This window comes from Sus scrofa, unplaced genomic scaffold (assembly GCF_000003025.6).
Source record: "Sus scrofa isolate TJ Tabasco breed Duroc unplaced genomic scaffold, Sscrofa11.1 Contig1914, whole genome shotgun sequence".
Lineage (NCBI taxonomy): Eukaryota > Metazoa > Chordata > Mammalia > Artiodactyla > Suidae > Sus > Sus scrofa.
In genome coordinates this window covers 2021147-2040683 of record NW_018084979.1, presented here as the reverse complement: position 1 = coordinate 2040683, position 19537 = coordinate 2021147, and the positions used below count along the sequence as shown (strand labels likewise).

The following is a 19537-nucleotide window of genomic DNA, read 5'->3' as shown; positions in this document are numbered from 1 at the left end:
GAGCGGCCCTAGAAAAGGCAAAAGGCAAAAGACAAAAAAAAAAAAAAAGTTATGGATAGGCGTTCCCATTGTAGCTCAGCGATAATGAACCCAACAAATATCTGTGAGGATGTGGGTTCAATCCCTGGCCTTGCTCAGTGGGTTAAGGATCCGGAGTTGCGTGTGGCTGTGGTGTAGGCCAGCAGCTACACATCGGATTCGACCCCTAGCCTGGGAACTTCCACATGCCTCAGGTGCAGCCCTAAAAAAAAGACCAAAAAAAAAAAAAAAAAAAAAAAAAAAAGTTACAGACAAATACAACTTTTTTTGTGCTCTGTTATCTGTTCAGAGCAGGTCAAGAGTAAGTGTTTTATCTCCTTGCCCAGCTGCTAACAGTCTCTTGACCCAATTAGGAGTTAGGATCAATGGAGGGAAGGGAGTTCCCGTCGTGGCGCAGTGGTTAATGAATCCGACTAGGAACCATGAGGTTGCGGGTTCGATCCCTGGCCTTGCTCAGTGGGTTAAGGATCTGGCATTGCCACGAGCTGTGATGTAGGTCGCAGACGCGGCTCAGATTCCCAGTTGCTGTGGCTCTAGTGTAGGCCAGCGGCTACAGCTCCAATTAGACCCCTAGCCTGGGAACCTCCATATGCCGCGGGAAGTGGCCCTAGAAAAGGCAAAATAGGCAAAAAGCCAAAAAAAAAAAAAAAAAAAAAAAAAAAAAAGGGAGGGAAGAAGAGGCTGGAGAACATAAATGGTCCCAAAGACACTGGGGAAGGAGATGGCTTTCAGGCACCGTCCTGAGCAAAGAGATCCTCAATCTGTTCTCTGTGAGGCATGCTGGCCCCTGGCTGGACAGTGCAAGCAAGACTTTGCGGACAGACACTCTGCAGCAAAAAAAACGACCCTCCTTCAAGTCAGAGACCTTCCTAGGAAAAAAGTGTCAATTGATATACTCACTATAAATTATTAAATTTTGACAATGTCTTTACGGTAGATAAATGAATTATTTCTTTAGATATTTAATCATGTCACACCATGAGTTCCACAAAGCAAGAAACAAAGTAGATGCATTTTTTTGTCTTCCTTCAAAGTTTACTGTTTAGGAAACAGTAAACTCAATAAATTTTGCAGAGTTTCAAGTTTGCACAAAGTCACAAAAATTGTACTTACAACAGACAACCCCAACATCAAAATGGGCTGTATCCAGTTGGTTGCTGTGAAAGCTACACAACCCCCACCCCCAAAAAAGGGGTAAAAACGTTGGTTATATTTCACAGACTACCCCACAACAATCTACATAAACAAAACAGTAACTGCAGTATGTTTCTGGTATTTCTGGGTCTAAGGAAGAATCATTTTTAATTAATTTATTTTTTAGAATCATTTTTAAAACTGTAACTTACAGAAACAGCAATGTTTCTTAAGATTCAAGTTCTGTGAAATTCCTATTAATCTTCCAGTTTTATTTTATTTTTTTTTGTCTTTTTGTCATTTCTTGGGCCGCTCCCTTGGCATATGGAGGTTCCTAGGCTAGGGGTTGAATGAGAGCTGTAGCCACTGGCCTACATCAGGGCCATAGCAACGCAGGATCCGAGTCGCATCTGCAACTCACACCACGGCTCACGGCAACGCCAGATCACGCCAGATCCGTAACCCGCTGAGCAAGGCCAGGGATCAGACCCGCAACCTCATGGTTCCTAGTAGGATTCGTTAACCACTGAGCCATGATGGGAACTCCAATCTTCCAGTTTTGTATTTGCGTCTATAAGCTTTTCTTTAAAATTATAATCCACTTATCCTTATTATTATTATTTTTGGCCACACCTGCAGCATGTGTAACTTCCTGGGCCAGGGATTGAACCCAAGCAGCTGCAGTGACAACTCTGGAGCCTTAACCCACTACACCACAAGGGAACTGCCTTATGGTTATTAAAGCAAAACTATTTTCAATCTGTTTGATATATTCTGAAATGGAACATTTTGGTTGCTGATTCAAAGCATACTTAGTGACTGGGCAAAAGCAGAATTAAACACAACACAAAGACATATGTTTTAACCATGGTAAAAAGGCCTTTACTCACGCAGCTTCATTAGCCATGATCATTCTCATGTTGGAATTCTATAAAACCCTCACATATATAAGAACAAAAGCACCAACACACTGAAAATGGAAACTAATGACCTTCTTTCAGAAATTAAAATGTATCCAGGTATCCTGTACCTCACTAATATTTTAGTCAAGGGATGAGATAAATATATGGGAGAGGAAAAAACAACAATCTCCTAAAGAAGTCATCTGTGCACAGAAAAGACTCAGTGCATCTAATTTACGACTCAAGCATGTATTCTAAGGGTGAGAAAGTTATCACATTTAGTGCCTTCCTTAATTGAGAGGAAAGAATATGGCCACTAGTTTGGCAATGAATCCTCCAATGTTTTCCCATCACTTTTTGATTCATTTTAAAATAGAAAAGACAATGCAGATATTATTAAACTACAGGCCCATCTTGTGTGGCTGGAGGCTCTACTAAAGATAAAGACTACACTTTCAAAAACAAAAGTATTAAATAATTGATGCCGACATGTGCAATGAGGTCCAGGTTGGGATAAGAAGGAGGCAGCCCCACTGAGGAAGGTGTCTCCAGGTAGAACACAGACAGATAATGACTCCAAAGAGATCAGAGAATTCTTAAAACTATTTCCAAAGAGTGAGCTCTGAATAACTGTATGGAAGGAGAATCAGAGGAGCACGTGCACACACACAAACACACAGCAAGGAAGCAGCTAGGAGACCTTGGTCTTAAGTCTTTTAAAACATCTGACTCCGTACTGCAGAGAACCATATACACCCGAAGGTTCAAAAGGAAATCTGACAGAATAGTTAACAATTTAGAAGAATCTGTAAAAAGGGTCATGCAACATTTTTCTAGCTCTGTAGACTAAAATCCTCTTAACTAAGTCTTCTACAGCTATCTTCTAAAAAATTTTACTTAAGTAAAGTTGTTGGAGAAGGTGTTAGTTTCTGCTGTGCAGCGAAGTGATTCACTTCTACGTGTGCTCTTCCCATCTGGTTCACCACAGGGTCTTGCCTATGGTTCCCCGCCCTGTATCCAGTAGGATCTCGTGGTTTACGTCGACAGAACTCTTCTAGCCAATCACTTTAAAGTGAAAGAAGTTTGATGGATTTGAGAATGTGACTGTAATATAAGAAAACTGACTAAGGAGCAGCCCACCATTAAAAGACAAACATACCGATCATGAATTTGTAAGCTATCTAGCCCAGAAGTTACTGATAATCTTACATAACAAGCTTCTACCTTCCTGTCAATTCAAACCTACATGGTCTGTGGAGGAGTGGAATGATCAGTCTGGTCTTAGGAAAGAGGAAAGAATTTGTACTTTTAGACTGTTAGGAAAGTTAGTGATCAAACATGTTGTTTGACTAATGAGATCTAAAGGAAACAGAGACCTTACAAAGCAATTTCAAAAAGAAGATGTTAGAAGAAAGGAAGAAAAAACAACTGTGATGCTCCACATGGGACTGTGATGTGACCAAACAATATTTGGGTTGAGAGGCCAGGGGACAATGAAAGACGATGTGGACTTATTTTATCGATTTCTACTCCAGAACTTTATCTGCTCACTTTGACCTTATCTCACCGTTTTTGTTTTTGTCTTTTTTTTTTTTTTTTTTACATTTTCTAGGGCCGCTCCCACAGCATATTCCCAGGTTAGGGGTCTAATCGGAGCTGTAGCCGCCGGCCTACGCCGGAGCCACAGCGACGCGGGATCCGAGCCGCGTCTGCAACCTACACCACAGCTCACGGCAACGCCGGATCCTTAATTCACTGAGCAAGGCCAGGGACTGAACCCACCACCTCATGGTTCCTAGTTGGATTCGTTCACCACTGAGCCACGATGGGAACTCCTATCTCACCACTTTGCATTTAAGTTTATGCCATTCTTCTGAAAAGAAGGAAGGAAAATATGCCTGTCTGGAAAATCTGTTCTATGCAGAATATATTTACCTACTCTAACAATCCAACTTTCTTTCCTCTCTCCTCAAACCTTACCTCTACTCCATGACCTCTGGATCTACTTAATTCCACTTTTCTGACTCTATTTCTTGAAGTTTCTGGGCCAGGGATCAGATCTGAGCCACCGCTGTGACGACCTATGTCACAGCCGCAGCAACTCCAGTTCCTTTCACCCAGAGTGCTGGGCCAGGGACTGAATCTGCATTCTGGCTCTTTGGAGACGCCACCAATCCTGTCACACCACAGCGGGAACTCCAACTTAGTTTTTTTTTTTAATTTACTTTTTTTTTTTTTTTAACTGTTAGAATTTTTTTTTTGGCCATGCTACAGCATGCAAAATTTTCCAGGCCAGGGATCAAACCTACGCTTCAGAAATGACCTGAGCTGCAGCAGTGAAAATGCCCATCTGTAACCTGCTAAGCGATGTGGGAACACCTTACTGTTCGTGTTTTATTTTTTTTGGTCTTTGGTCTTTTTAGGGCCGCACCCCGTGGCATACAGAGGTTCCCAGGCTAGGGGTCGAATTGGAGCTGCTGCTGCCGGCCTACACCACAGCCACAGCAACTCGGGATCCGAGCCGTGTCTACGACCTACACCACAGCTCATGGCAACACCAGATGCTCGATCCACAGAGTGAGGCCAGGGATTGAACCCGCAACCTCACAGTTCCTAGTCGGATTTGTTTCCACTGTGCCACAATGGAAACGCCTTTCGTATTTTAAATCACGCTTATCCAACATGCATTTGCCCCTCCACCTGGTTAAACGCACTCACAAGACCGCACTCTCCATGTCTTGGCTGCTCCAGTGTGTCTCTTCTAAGGTGACGACTACACTACTTCTTGCCCACCCGGCCCTCTGGCGCACTCTGTCCTGTAACCCTACCTTACCTTGAACTCCACGTCCTCCTGGGGCAGGGCTCCCTGACTCAGGTCCTCATCCTTCCCCCCAACACGTGCAAAACTGTCTCCATCTCCCTGTTCTCAATTCCACATCTGAACCCTAGCTTCCTATCTAGGCCCTCTGGGAACGCTCCCTTGTTGAATTCAACCCTTCTAGTCATGAGACTCAGGCAGCCAGGAGGATCGGCTGTGGAAAATGAGAGGACCCTGGAATCCTACAATCTCACTAAAACTTCACATTAAACTTAACTTACCATTAGAGAATACTTACCACTATTACTTGAATTTTGATTATAAAAACTGAGAAGTAAATAATATCCTTCCATTTCTCTTGGGAAAGAACAAATTTTCTTGCAAACAGGTAAAACTTCATACCTGTTTTCTTTGCCATTCTGAATTACTGAATGTCTATCAGCTGTAGTTCTTTCACTGCAAACATAAGTATTCCGCCGTGTCATTCCACCGGATGCTGTATTACTCTATTTAAAAATAAACGGAAGGGGGCATTTTTGTCTTAAACTGTTTAGTAAGTATAGTACAATGGAAAACAACAACACTCATTTAAATAAAGGAGAACACTCAGTTTTTAAATAAATCTATACTGAAATATCATTATTGCCAAGTACTAGCCAAGAGATGAACACAAGAGGAAAGGCAGTAACCTCTGCCCTACCTCCATTATTTCCTCAACCGGAATTCCAGAGATTCACTATTTTCCAAAGGTAATACTTTCAAACTAAAAAATTAGAAGGCAAGGATTATAAATTAAAACTATTAACATAAAACCAGGTAAATCTGCATGACCCTGGGTTTGACAAGGGATTCATGCATATGACACACGAACAAGATTAAGAAAAAATAGGTAAATTGGGATTTGATCAAAATTAAAACATTTTGCATCAGAGTTCCCCTCGTGGCTGAGTGGGTTAAGAACCTGACATAGTGTCTGTGAGGACATGGGTTTGATCCCTGGCCTTGCTCAGTGGGTTAAGGATCCATCATTGCCTCAAGCTACGGTGTTAAGTCACAGATGTGGCTGGGATCTGGCATCGCTGTGGCTGTGGTGTAGGCTGCACATGCAGCTCCAATTGGACCCTTAGCCCAGGATCTCCCAAGTGCCACAGGTGTGGCCCTAAAAAAACCCCCCAAAAAACAACAAAAATTTGTGCATCAAAGAACATTACTAAGAATGTGAAGAGAGATTCTACAGAACAGGAGAAAATACTTGCAAATCCTTTATTTGGTAAAGGTTTAATATCCAGAATACATAAAGAACTCAACCACAATATGGAAAACAAACCAATTTAAAAATGGGCAAAAGGAGTTCCTGCTGTGGCTCAGCAGTAATGAATCAGACTAGTATCCATGAAGATGCAGGTTTGATCCGGGCCCCACTCAGTGGGTTAAGGATCTGGTGTTGCCAAGTGGCGGTGTAGGTCACAGTGACTCACATCTGGCATTGCTGTGACTGTGGCAGAGGCCAGCAGCTACAGGTCTGACTTGACCCCTAGCCTGAAAACCTCCACGTGCCACAGGTATGGCCCGAAAAAGACAAAAACAAAAAAACAAAACAAAACACAAACAAAGAAAGGGCAAAAGGGCAGTTCCCTTGTGGTGCAGCAGGTGAAGGATATGGTGTTGCTGGAGCTGTGGCATAGGCTGCAACTGAGGTGCAAGTTCAATCCGTGGCCCAGCAACTTCCACATGCCATGGACGTGGACCAAAAAAAGGGGCAAAGAACTTGAATAGGTATTTTTCTAAAGAAGGCACATAAATGGCCAAAGAGCACATGAAAAGATGCTGACCGCCACTGGTCATTTAGGAAATGCAAATGAAAACCACAAAGAGGTACCACTTCACACCTACTAGGACAGCTGTAATAAAAAAAAAAAAAAAACAAAAAACCCAGAAAATAGGAGTTCGCATTGTAGTGCAGTGGGTTAAGGATCTAGTGTCGTCTCTGGAGGCTCAGGTTGCTGCTGGGTGCAGGTCTGATTCCTGGCTTGGTGCAGTGGGTGAAGCAGGTTGCAGCTGCTGCTTGGACTTGACCCCTGGTTCAGGAACTTCCGTATACTGTGAGTACCGCCAAGAAATCCCCCTAAACCAACCAACCAACCAACAAAAAACCCACCCAAAACAGAAAATAACAACTTGGCAAGGATGTGGAAAAAGAGGGACTCAATGGAATTCCTTTGAAGCTCAATGGGTTAAGGATCCAGCATTCTCACTGCCAAGGCATGGCTTGCTGCTGTGGAGTGGGTTCAGTCCCTGGCCCACGAAGTTCAGCATGTTATGGGTGTGGCCAAAATAAGGGGGGGGGTAGGATTATAACAAAATGACAGTGCAGCTTCGGTAAAAAAACAGTTTGGTGGTGCCTAAAGAGTTAAACATAGAATTACCATATGACCCAGCAAGTTCATTCCTAAATATACATACAAGAAAAATGAGGACTTCCTGTCATGGCACAGCGTAAACAAATACGACGAGGAACCATGATGTTTTGGGTTTGATCCCTGGCCTCACTCAGTGGGTTAAAGATCCAGGGTTGCCATGAGCTCAGATCTGGCACTGCTGTGGCTGTGGCAGCTGTAGCTCCAACAGACCCCTAGTCTGGGAACCTCCATGTGCCTCGGGGGTAGCCCTAAAAAGCAAAAAAAACAAACAAACAAGAAAAATGAAAACATAAAGTCCACATAAAAACCACATAAAAACAAATGCTTATAGCGTCTTTACTCACAATAACCAAAAGCTAGGAAGAATCTAAATGTCCATCAGTGGCTAAGCACATTGGCCTCTAAGAGGAATGAAGTACTGACACCTGCAACCACTTGGATGGACCCTGAAAATGTGACGCTGAGTGAAAGAAATCAGTCAAAAAAGGCTTCTATTAAGTACATTTATATGAAATATCCAGAATAGGCAAACCCATCGGGACAGAGAGCAGGTGAGTGGCTGCCAGGGCTGGGGAGGGCAGGACTGGAGAGTGATGACCGGCTGTTCTGATGTGTTAAAAAAGCTTTGGAACTAGAAAGAGGCAGAAGCCACACAACATTGTGAATGTACGAGTTGGCACTGAATACTATGCTTCAAGTGGTTAATCACGTCATATGACTTTCACACCAATTTTTAAAAAGCTGATGCTTTCAAAATTAAAAAGCAAGGAACCATGAGCTAAAAAGTCACAAGTAAAGACTTTTATCAGATCACAAATTTAGTTTTTTATTTTTGTCTTTTTAGGGCCACACAAGTAGCATATGAGGTTTCCAGGCTAGAGGTCAAATCGGAGCTGTAGCTGCCGGCCTACATCACAGCCACAGCAACGCCAGATCCAAGGCAAAAACCAGGTCCTCATGGATACTAGTCATGTTTGTTACTGCTAAACCATGACAGGAACGCCTATCTTTGTATGAAATTTGTTGTTATCCTGGCATTCCCGTTGCAGCTCAGTGGTAACGAACCCAACCATGAGGACGAGGGTTTGATCCCTGGCCTCGCTCAGTGGGTTAAGGATCTAGCGTTGTTGTGAACTATGGTGTGGGTGGGAGACTTGCCTTGGATCTGGCGTTGCTGTGGCTGTCATGTAGGCCAGCGGCTGCAACTCCGATTGGATCCCAGCCTCGGAACCTCCATATGCCATGGGTGTGCCCACCTGAATACAGTGAGTGGACAATGTACAAAGAAACTCCGAAGGCTAATGGGAGAAAACTGTAATAACATCACCTTTTCCTTTATAAATACTCAAACATGAGTGACTGATGATGCTTGGAGGTACATTTTCAAAAGGCGGGTGTGTGCAGATGAGTAGAGCAAGGGAACGGAAGTCATGAAGGGACAAGGTCCTTTCCTCCATCTGGTAACAAGAAAGGTTGGGACTGAATTCACATTGCCGGGCTGTGGAATGTGACCCACCGGACAGCACGAGGAGGTCAAAGGAGCAATACCTTTCCACACAGGGTTGACCATGTGTACAAGGTCAGAGGATGGAGCAGACAGATCCCTTGGCTCTGCCATAGGCCCCACACCAAGAACAGGACACGGGGAGCAGCACAGCTCCCACGTGGGTTCCTCGCCCTGGGGTTTCTTGAGGGGAGAGGGAAGGCTTGGTCACTGTTAAAAATGTGGTTACAGAATATCCTTAGAATGGTTCATTTGCTGCAAATTCTTCTTAAAATTATTTCTAGAGTCTTTCAGTTATAAAAAACAAGTCAAGGGGGTGTAACAAGCAGCTTGATGCTGATCGTTAATGACACAATGCTACAACCATGAACGCTGCTCAAAGTAAATCCAAGATGTTCTCATGGCAAGAAAAAAATCTGTAACTATGTATGGTGACGTGTTAACTACACTTAAGATTGTTTCACAATAAATACAAACATAAATTCATAAAAAAATTACTTCTGGAGTGCTGATAAAAATAATAATTACAGGGAGTTCCCGTCGTGGCGCAGTGGTTAACGAATCCAACTAGGAACCATGAGGTTGCAGGTTCGGTCCCTGCCCTTGCTCAGTGGGTTAACGATCCAGCGTTGCCGTGAGCTGTGGTGTAGGTTGCAGACTCGGCTCAGATCACGCGTTGCTGTGGCTCTGGCGTAGGCCGGTGGCTACAGCTCCGATTCGACCCCTAGCCTGGGAACCTCCATATGCCGCGGGAGCGGCCCAAGAAATAGCAACAACAACAACAACAACAGACCAAAAAAAAAAAAAAAAAAAAAAAAAAAATTACTATGTTAAGCCAGAGAACACATTTCAATTCACAGAAAAGTTCCTGAAATGGAACAGATTCAATTCAACGAATTCTACCTACTTCCTGAAGAATGTTGCTAAGGACAGGGGTTAAGAGACTGATTCAGGTCAGCAATATGATTACAGACAATCACCTAACATTTCTTCACCTCAAAATTTAGCTAATACAGAAAAAAGGACTTGGCATGGTCCTTGGCACGTGGTAAGGGCTCAGTCAACTTGAGATGCACGGCAAACACCACATCCCTGGCAGCCAGACCTCAGAGACCTGCACACATGCTATTAGGCTCCTGTTGGCAGTCACCTGTCTGCACTGGCAATATTTGGTTTATTGACCTTGTTAGTCCATGATGTCTTTCACTCTCTCAGTGCCCGATATAATCTAAAGCTTGGCAGATGTTTACATAATAACCATAAAGGGTCTGACCACTCATCCTGCGGGATGGTCTCAACAAGAAACACCTATTCGCAGCAGGGGATCGCTACAGGTTCAGACTGGACATGGCAGCTCAGCAGGTAGGCATCCCAGGCAGAGAACACAGGAGCAAAATGTCTAGATCATTCTAACCCTACAATCCTAGGCACATGCAATCTAGAGCTCAAAAATACTTACACTTGGGACAGTGGAGCTTTTCTTACGTTCAGGAATATCCGCCTTATTGGGATTACTTGCATTCCCAAGCATGGGACTGGCAGGAGCGATTCCCTTTCCTCCAACAGCACTGCCACTTGGTTTCCGGGAGGGAATTCCATCTTCTTTGAGGTCGCTATCTGCAGTGCTCGTCTGGCTCCTTTTTGGATACGCCACAACTGAAGGAACGGCTGGTCCAGCTAAGATAAAGAGTTCACGTTTAAAAAGTCAGAATTTTTTTTTTTTTTCCCCCAGCAATGTGGGATCCAAACTGCATCTGCGACCTACACTGTAGCTCATGGCAATGCTGGATCCTTAACCCACTGAACGAGGCCAGATATTGAACCTGAGTCTTCATGGATACTCGTCAGATTCGTTTCTGCTGAGCCATGACGGGAACTCCAAAATTTCACTTATTAGCTCCTAATTTTTTTTTTTTTGGCCTTTTTTAGGGTCACACCTGCAGCATATGGAAGCTCTCAGGCTAGGGGTCAAATTGGAGCTACAGCTGTTGGACTACACCAAAGCCACAGCAACGCAGGATTTGAGCTGAGTCTGCGACCTACACCACAGCTCACAGCAATGTCGGATACTGAGCCCACTGAGTGAGGCCAGGGATCAAACCCGAATCCTCATGGATCTCAGTCAAGTTCATTAATTGCTGAGCCACTAAGGGAACTCCTAATTTTCTCCTTTTTGAAAGTGTCTTTTACCCTCTTTTTTTCTTTTTTCTGCTGCACCTGCAACATACAGAAGGTCCCAGGCCAGGGACTGAATCCAAGCCACAGATGCCACCTCTGCCACAGCTATGGCAATGCTGGATCCTTAACACACTGTGCCACAGTAAGAACTCCCAAGGTGTTAATTTTCTTCCTTAATTAATAAGCTTATAGAGTTGTCCTTCAGAAACATCCTCACGGGGTGTTTCTGTACAGGTAACTCATCAAACTAACTTGATGTACACACATCATGCGAGATGAACTGCTTCACCTGGTCCATGAGTGAAACTCATCCTTTTTGTACAAGAGACGCCTTCACCTTCTACAACAACAGTGCAAATTTACAAGCCATTTCTTTTGAAGTTTTATTTTGGATCTTTTTTTTTTTTTTTTTTTTTTTTTGCTTTTTAGGGCTGTACCCGAAGCATAGGGAAGTTCCCAGGCTAGGGGTCTAATCAGAGCTGTAGCTGCCGGCTTTTGCTACAGTCACAGCAACACAGGATCCGAGCTGTGTCTGCAACCTACACCACAGCTCACAGCAACATTGGATCTTTAACCCATTGACCGAGGCCAGGGATCAAACCTACAACCTCATGGTTCCTAGTCAGGTTTGTTAACCACTGAGCCACAAAGGAAACTCCTCTTGGATCTTTTTTTTTTTTTCTGTCTTTTTGCCTTTTCTAGGGCCACTCCTGCAACACGTGGAGGTTCCCAGGCTAGGGGTCCAGTCGGAGCTGTAGCCACTGGCTTATGCCACAGCCATACCAGCGGGGGATCTGAGCCGCGTCTGCGACCTACACCACAGCTCACGGCAACGCCGGATCCTTAACCCACTGAGCAAGGCCAGGGATCGAACCTGCAACCTCATGGTTCCTAGTCGGATTCGTTAACCACTGCGCCACGATGTGAACTCCTCCTCTTGGATCTTTTTAAAGCAATCACAGTCTTGTAGATGAAGAGGAATTTGAGTAGACAAGGAAAGGAAATACAAGCAGAGGAAAGTGTGCTCTTCATGCAAGCGACGGGGGCAGTGCTTGAATGTCCCCGGTCACACTCCCTCCCAGGAAGAGTGTGCCTGGGGACAGCCCAGGTGGGCAATTATTCACGCTCTGCAATCCATCATCTGGAGACTCTCGTGACACAGGAGACTTGGGAGTTCAAAGAATTTTGGATATGTATGTTCTTGTACATATACACACTGGAGCATTACTCAGCCATTAAAAGGTAAGAAATAACGGCATTTGCAGCAACATGGATGGACCTAGAATTTATCATGCTGAGTGAAGAGGGTCAGATAGACACCAACGCCATATGCTATGACTTATATGTGGAACCTAAAAAAAGGATACAATGAACTTCTTTGCAGAACAGATGCTGACTCACGAGCTTTGAAAAACGTACGGTTTCTAACAGAGACCCATTGGGGGGTAGGGGGGATGGGATAGAAATGCTATAAAATTGGGTTGTAATGATTGCTGTGCAACTATAAATATAATAAAATTCTACTGAGTTAAAAAAAAATAATTTTGGTAGGAGTAAACTTACCTAATGAGACAAAAGACCTGTACTCTGAAAACTATGAGACACTAATGAAAGAAATCAAAGAGGACACAAATAGATGGAAAGACATACCATGCTCTTGGATTGGAGGAGTCAATATTATCAAAATGACTACACTACCCAAGGCAATCTACAGATTCAATGCAATCCCTATCAAATTACCAAGGGCATTTTTCACAGAACTCAAACAAAATATTTTAAAGTTTGTTTGGAAGCACAAAAGACCCAGAATAGCCAAAGACATCCTGAAAAAGAAAAATAGAGCTGGAAGAATCAGGCTCCCTGACTTCAGACTATACTACAAAGCAACAATCATCAAAACTGTATGGTGGGAGTTCCCGTTGTGGCGAAGTGGTTAACGAATCCAACTAGGAACCATGAGGTTGCAGGTTCGATCCCTGGCCTTGCTCAGTGGGTTAAGGATCCGGCGTTGCCGTGAGCTGTGGTGTAGGTCGCAGACGCAGCTTGGATCTGGTGTTGCTGTGGCTCTGGCGTAGGCTAGTGGCTGCAGCTCTGATTCGACCCCTAGCCTGGGAACCTCCACATGCAGCAGGTGCGGCCCTAGGAAAGGCAAAAAGAAAAAAAAAAAAAAAAAAAAAAAGAAAAAAAAAGAAAAAAAAAAATAAAGTTAGAGAAACAAAACAAAACAAACCAAACTGTATGGTACTGGCACAAAGATAGAAATATAGATCAGTGGAACAGGATAGAAAGCCCAGAATTAAACCCATGCACCTACAGCCAACTAATCTATGACAAAGGAGGCAAGAATATACATGGAGAAGAGACAGCCTGTTTGGTAAGTGGTGCTGGGAAAACTGGACAGCCACATGGAAAAGAATGAAATGAGAACACTCCCTAACACCATACACAAAAATAAACTCAAAATGGATTAAATACATAGATATACAACCAGACACTATAAAACTCTTAGAGGAAAACATAGGCCAAACACTCTCTGACATAAATGACAGCAACATCTTCTCAGATCCACCTCTTAGAGTAATGACAGTAAAAACAAAAAGAAACAAATGGGACCTAATTAAACTTAAAAGTTTCTGCACAGCAAAGGAAATCCGAAACAAAACAAAAGGACAACCCACAGAATGGGAGAAAATAGTTGCCAATGAAGAGACTGACAAGGGATTAATCTCCAAAATTCACAAACACCTCTTACTGCTCAATACCAAAAAAACAAACAACCCCATCAAAAAATGGGCAGAAGATCTAAACAGACAGTTCTCCAAAGAAGACATGCAGATGGCCAAAAAACACATGAAAAGATGTTCAGCATCACTCATTATTAGAGAGATGCAAATCAAAACCACTATGAGGTACCACCTTACACCAGTCAGAATGGCCAGCATTCGAAAGTCTATAAACAATAAGTGCTGGAGAGGGGGTGGAAAAAAAGGAACCCTATTACACTGTTGGTGGGAATGTAAACTGGTGCAACCACTGTGGAAAACAGTGTGGAGATGCCTCAGAAAAATAAAAACAGAACTACCTTTTGATCCAGCAATCCCACTCCTGGGTATCTGTCCAGAGAAAACCATGACTCACAAAGACACATGGACTCCGATGTTCACTGCAGCACTATTCACAACAGCCAAGACCTGGAAACAACCTCAGTGTCCATTGACTGAGGAGTGGATCAAGAAGAGGTGGTCCATATACACAATGGAATATCACTCAGCCATTAAAAGGAACGCAATATCGGCATTTTTAGCAACATGGATGGACCTAGAAATTACCATGCTAAGTGAAGTCAGCCATACAATGAGACCCCAACATCCAATGCTTTCACTGACATGTGGAATCTGAAAAAAGGACAGACGGAACTTCTTTGCAGAACAGATGCTGACTCACAGACATTGAAAAACTTATAGTTTCCAAATGAGACAGTTTTGGGGGTGGGAGGATGTACTGAGGGTTTGGGATGGACATGCTGTAAAATTTGGTTGTGATGATTGCTATACACCTATAAATGTAATAAAATTAAGTAATTAAAAAAAAAAGAATTTTGGAAATGAAAAAACCCTCTTGAGCTATTTCCTTATGCTAAAATGGGGGTTTGGTGAGTTCTTTTTAGCTCTAAAATTTTCAGAGCTGGAAAGAAAAAAAAAAAAACGGCATTACCAATCTGGGTGGATTCTGTGTGCTTAAGGAAGAATTAACCTAAGATAGTTACTAGATATTAGAAAACTCCATTACCAGATTTCTTCCTGGATTTTAGGAACAATTCCCTTTAAACTGGTTGACTCAGAGGAATGTGTCGACATTTTGCTAATTTCTCTGCAGGCACTGAAAACCTCTCCATGTCAGCAACTAATGTGAACAGAAGAGACACAGACCCAGATCGACACTTGGTTTACAAAAGCCATTTGCACAAATCCTGGCATTCGATGAATTTTGAGCTCCCTACTACACCCTGAACAGCAGACATGTGGACAGTGTACTGACAGGGCCAGGACAACGGGCTGTTTTGGGCCAAACCATATAGAGAGGCATCCGCAGCAGGAAGAGAAGGCGAAGCCCAGCAGAGAGTCATCATTTCTGGTGCAAAACCAAAGCTGCCGACCCCTGGGTACTCTGTGCAGTTCCAAGTGCCAAATCTCCAGGTGAAAGAACAGGTGTGGACAAAGTCCAGGGAAGAGAAATGAACCGAAAGAGAGACGAATGGGTGTTCTACATGAGGACTGTTCTGTTTTTGTTTTCTGGGCCACACCTGCGGCATACAGTGATCCCCAGGCGAGGGGCTGAACTGAAGCTACAGCGGCTGGCCTACACCACAGCCACATCCATGCAGGATCTGAGCCGCGTCTGTGACCTACACCACAGTTCACGGCAACACTGGATCCTTAACCCACTGAGTGAGGCCAGGGATCGAATCCGCATCCTCATGGATACTAGTCAGGTTCATTAACTGCTGAGCTACAAAGGGAACTCCTGAGGATGTGTTTTTAAGTGCTAAGACTAGGGCAACATTAATTTGGTTCCTGCATATTGGAAGCAAAAGAAATAACAGTATGTGAATAAACAGACACAAGCTAGAGACCCTGGATTCCAACGCACGGGGCTGCCTTGAAGAATAACCAAGTTCGGCAGGCACAGGCTTTAGGGTCCTAAGTCTCATGAAAGATTCACTTCTAAGGTGAAAATTTTTAGGAGTGAGGGTATTAAGACACACCAAAAGCTAGAGTGTGGCTGAGAATGACACAGATCAAAAATTTAGGGAGTTCCCGTCATGGCGGAGTGGCTAACGAATGCAACTAGGAACCATGAGGTTGCGGGTTCCATCCCTGGCCTTGCTCAGTAGTTAAGGATCTGGTGTTGCTGTGAACTGTGGTGTAGGTCGCAGACTCGGCTCGGATCCCAAGTTGCTGTGGCTGTGGCGTAGGCCAGTGGCAACAGCTCCAATTAGACCCCTAGCTTGGGAACCTCCATATGCCGTGGGAGCGGCCCAAGAAATGGCAAAAAGACAGCAACAACAAAAAATTAAACCAGGAGCTCCCGCTGTGGTGCAGCAGGTTAAGGATCCAGCATTGCTGCAGCTGTGGGGTAGGTTGCAGCTACAGCTTGGATGTGACCCCTGGCCCGGGAACTTTCATATGCTGCTAGTGTGACAAAAAAGAAGAAAAAAAATTAATGCAGTGTAGGGGGCACTCTACATTTTCCAGGGCTGTGCCGTCTGATGTAGTAGCCCTGGCCACAGATGGCTATAGAAATGTAATTAGATAAAACTGAAAATCTCTTCCTCGGTTCAAGGGCTCAATAGTCCCCCGTGGCTAAGGTTTCCACCCAGCCAGGCCTTACTCAGAAAATGCCTATTGAATGTACTAAGGAGATCAGAGCCTTGAGATAAATATGCCAGCACCTTCAGGACTGCTTTGAAAGAAATGCCAAGAAGGGAAGTTAAGCAACTCCAACCCCAGTGGGCCATAAGCGAAAGGATACCTGCCCACGTTAGGAGGCCTCCTGGGTAACAGAAGACTCCAAGAGAACACACTGGATGGTCCCAAGTTCCTTACCATGGTCACTGTACCGCCGCTGCTTCTGGCTTGAAGAGACACTTCTTTGCACTTTGTGGTGAGGAGACTGGCCAGTGCTGTTGTTGAGGTCACTGCTTGGCCTAACCTTAGCAAGTGAAAGATTGCTGCTAGAACTGGAATCACTAGCATCCAGCTAAGAGAGAATGAGAAAAACAGAGCAAACCACAACACGAGCCCAAATGTTTTATTAAGAAACTAAACTTAAAACACACAAACCTCTTATAAACAGTTCATTCAGAGATAAGAATCACAATGAATGTACAAATGCGACCACCCTAAACTCAGGCAAAAGTATTTTTCTGACCACTGGAAGAACTCAAACAAGGAAAGATAATCTATGAATTTCTTTCTATGCTTTTCCAGAAAACTTCATCTGATACTTTACATCATTTAAAAACTATTCATGACTATAGGTGAACTTAATGAAAGCCAAGTTATTAAGATCATCTTAAAATTAAAATAGTAACTCATAACAGTCATAGGCGTTAGATTGGTTATTTGAAGGTAAATTTTAAAATGATATGTCCAATGTTATATATATAGCAATATATATACAGCACCAAGAGAAGAGTTTACATGAGCTAATAATTTATCAAAAGGGTATTTCAGGTTTTTCTGCTAATTCTTACCTCTGAAGATTTTCTCCCCAACAACAAATATGTAGCTGTGATTTCATCATATTTCATCTTACTAAGAGATTCTTGAATTTCTTCTTGTGAATATCCCATTCCCACCATAATATCTAAAAGAGGGAATGATACAATTTATGTGTTTTGTTTGGTTAAGAAATCTTTATGTTACAGGGTAAAAGATTTCCTTTATTTGATCCAAAAGATCACACATTTTCTAATATTAACAGGTAGTTACTGTGTGCTATGAAAGGAAACTGCAAGTAATTTCCTAAATATGACAAAACATACAAGCTGATTTGAGTAACTTACGCCTAACTCGCCATCATTCCCATTTTAGTCAAAAACAAGACACAAGCATGTTACTGGAACACACACAGGCTCGCAAGCCCAGGGCAATTACCTATTCTTTTCTGGTCTGCAATGTCCAGTTCGGGTTCAACAAATGGCTTAAGTTCGTCCTCCTCATGCCCTGCGTTGATCCACCTGTCCTTCATGATTTGCTGAAAGGCGAACTGTTTATTAGCAGTGCAAAAGGCAACACTCTGATACTCTCAATGTCCAGGAAAATTTACTTCCAACATTTCATCAACTATGGCTGAAACAGGTCTCGATCTTCTTTTATTTATTTATTTTTTTGTCCTTCTGTCTTTTTCGAGGGCTGCACCCACGGCATATGGAGGTTCCCAGGCTAGGGGTCTAATTAGAGCTGTAGCCGCCAGCCGACACCACAGCCACAGCTACACTGGATCTGAGCTGCATCTGCGACCTACACCACAGCTCACGGAAATGCCAGATCCTTAACCCACTGAGTGAGGCCAGGGATCGAACCCGCAACCTCAGGGTTCCACGTTGGATTCGTTAACCATTGCGCCACGACGGGAACGCCCTCGAGCTTCTTTTAAAACCCTCGGGATAGTACTCAACAGGCCACATAAACCAAGCAAAGTTCTAAAATACTCCCAAGTTGTTAGGTGTTCCTCCCTAAGGGATTACCTCTAGCGTGCCCCGTTTTATTGGATTTAGCACCAGGAAGCGTTTGAGAAGGTTTTCACAGTCTGTGGACATGTAGAAAGGGATTCTGTATTTGCCTCTCAATACTCTCTCTCTCAGTTCCTTTAGGGAGATAAAGATGAAAGAAAACTACTGAGTCAACTTGTCGGTTAAAGAAGAACCCAAAACCCCCAGTGAAACAACAATGCAGCTGCTTCTCATACCTTCAGGTTCTGTCCATCGAAGGGGAGGGAGCCGCTGACGAGCGTGTACAGAATGACGCCGAGGCTCCACACGTCCACCTCCGGCCCGTCGTATTTCTTGCCCTGGAAGAGTTCTGGGGCGGCGTACGGAGGACTGCCGCAGAACGTATCCAGCTTACCGCCAAGAGCAAACTCATTGCTGAAACCAAAGTCGGCTATTTTAATGTTCATGTCCGCATCTAACAATAGATTTTCAGCCTAGAGGGAAAACATCAAAACAAACATGAAATTTAGCCAAAATATAATCAGAACTGTGACAGCATCTGGCATTTCTTAAAAGCCTTTTGTAACAATTTAAAGAGCTTTTCAGTTAGGAATGAGGGGCTTAAAAAAATGGATACTTGCTCTAAGTGGACTGTCACGTTTCATAAACACTGATGAATAAGCTGCGGAATGGTTCTTATTGAGGAGGGGAGAATCCTAAGCGTCCTTCACCATAAAGACCACTGTTACTTTCACTTGTTCCAACATACATCACATGGCAACTACACACCAGGGGTGACAGGAGTGTCTGGATACACAGGCAGACAGGGACCAGTGTTCAAGGAGCGCACACTTTAGAAGGGGAGAGGCAGGAAAGTTAAGTAGCTGTGGCGGGGGCGGGTGGGCTGTAGGACTGACACTGAAAGGTAGGCACAGCTCCCTGAGGGGGTGACACAGAAGCGGCTGTCCAGAGGATTAGTTGATCATAGTGGGTGTGCTGATGAGAGGTATTTCAGACGGAATAAACAGTCTGAAAACCCAGGCCATGAGAGAGAACAAGTTTTACTCCAGAAATTGAAAAGCAGCGTGGGGCAGAGAGACGGCTGGGGATGAGGTCGAGGCTGAAGTACAAAGGGCAGCCAAGTGAGTTGAGGTCGGGAAGTGTGTGTGGGTTTTTAACCTAAGGGCAATGGGAAGCCACTGAAAAGTCATTTAAGCAGGGAAATGACAATCCTATTTATCTGTGCTTTTAAAGGATCATTCTGGTTGCAATGCAGGAAACAGACATGGAAGAAAGAGGCAAAATTGGAAGCAGGGACAAGCCAGG

The 19537-nt window shown here is 43.8% G+C and overlaps 1 protein-coding gene across 14 annotated transcripts in view; it reads right to left on the bottom strand.

Annotated features, from left to right (window-relative positions):
* MARK3 (microtubule affinity regulating kinase 3) overlaps positions 1–19537 on the bottom strand; it is a 112503-nt gene that overhangs the window by 14375 nt on the left and 78591 nt on the right. For 10 of the 14 annotated variants that reach the window (XR_002341112.1, XM_021081601.1, XM_021081588.1 and 7 more), the window contains exons 8-14: positions 18469–18705; positions 18248–18367; positions 17655–17754; positions 17252–17364; positions 16602–16755; positions 10277–10494; positions 5296–5399 (exon numbers count right to left, since the gene is read on the bottom strand). Coding sequence is in view for 13 of the 14 variants with exons in the window: in XM_021081601.1 (XP_020937260.1) it covers positions 5296–5399; positions 10277–10494; positions 16602–16755; positions 17252–17364; positions 17655–17754; positions 18248–18367; positions 18469–18705 (1046 nt within the window). In the remaining variant the exon portion in view is untranslated. The remainder of the gene's footprint in view (positions 1–5295; positions 5400–10276; positions 10495–16601; positions 16756–17251; positions 17365–17654; positions 17755–18247; positions 18368–18468; positions 18706–19537) is intronic. The other 4 variants (XM_021081597.1, XM_021081591.1, XM_021081599.1 and 1 more) reach the window with 1 other exon arrangement.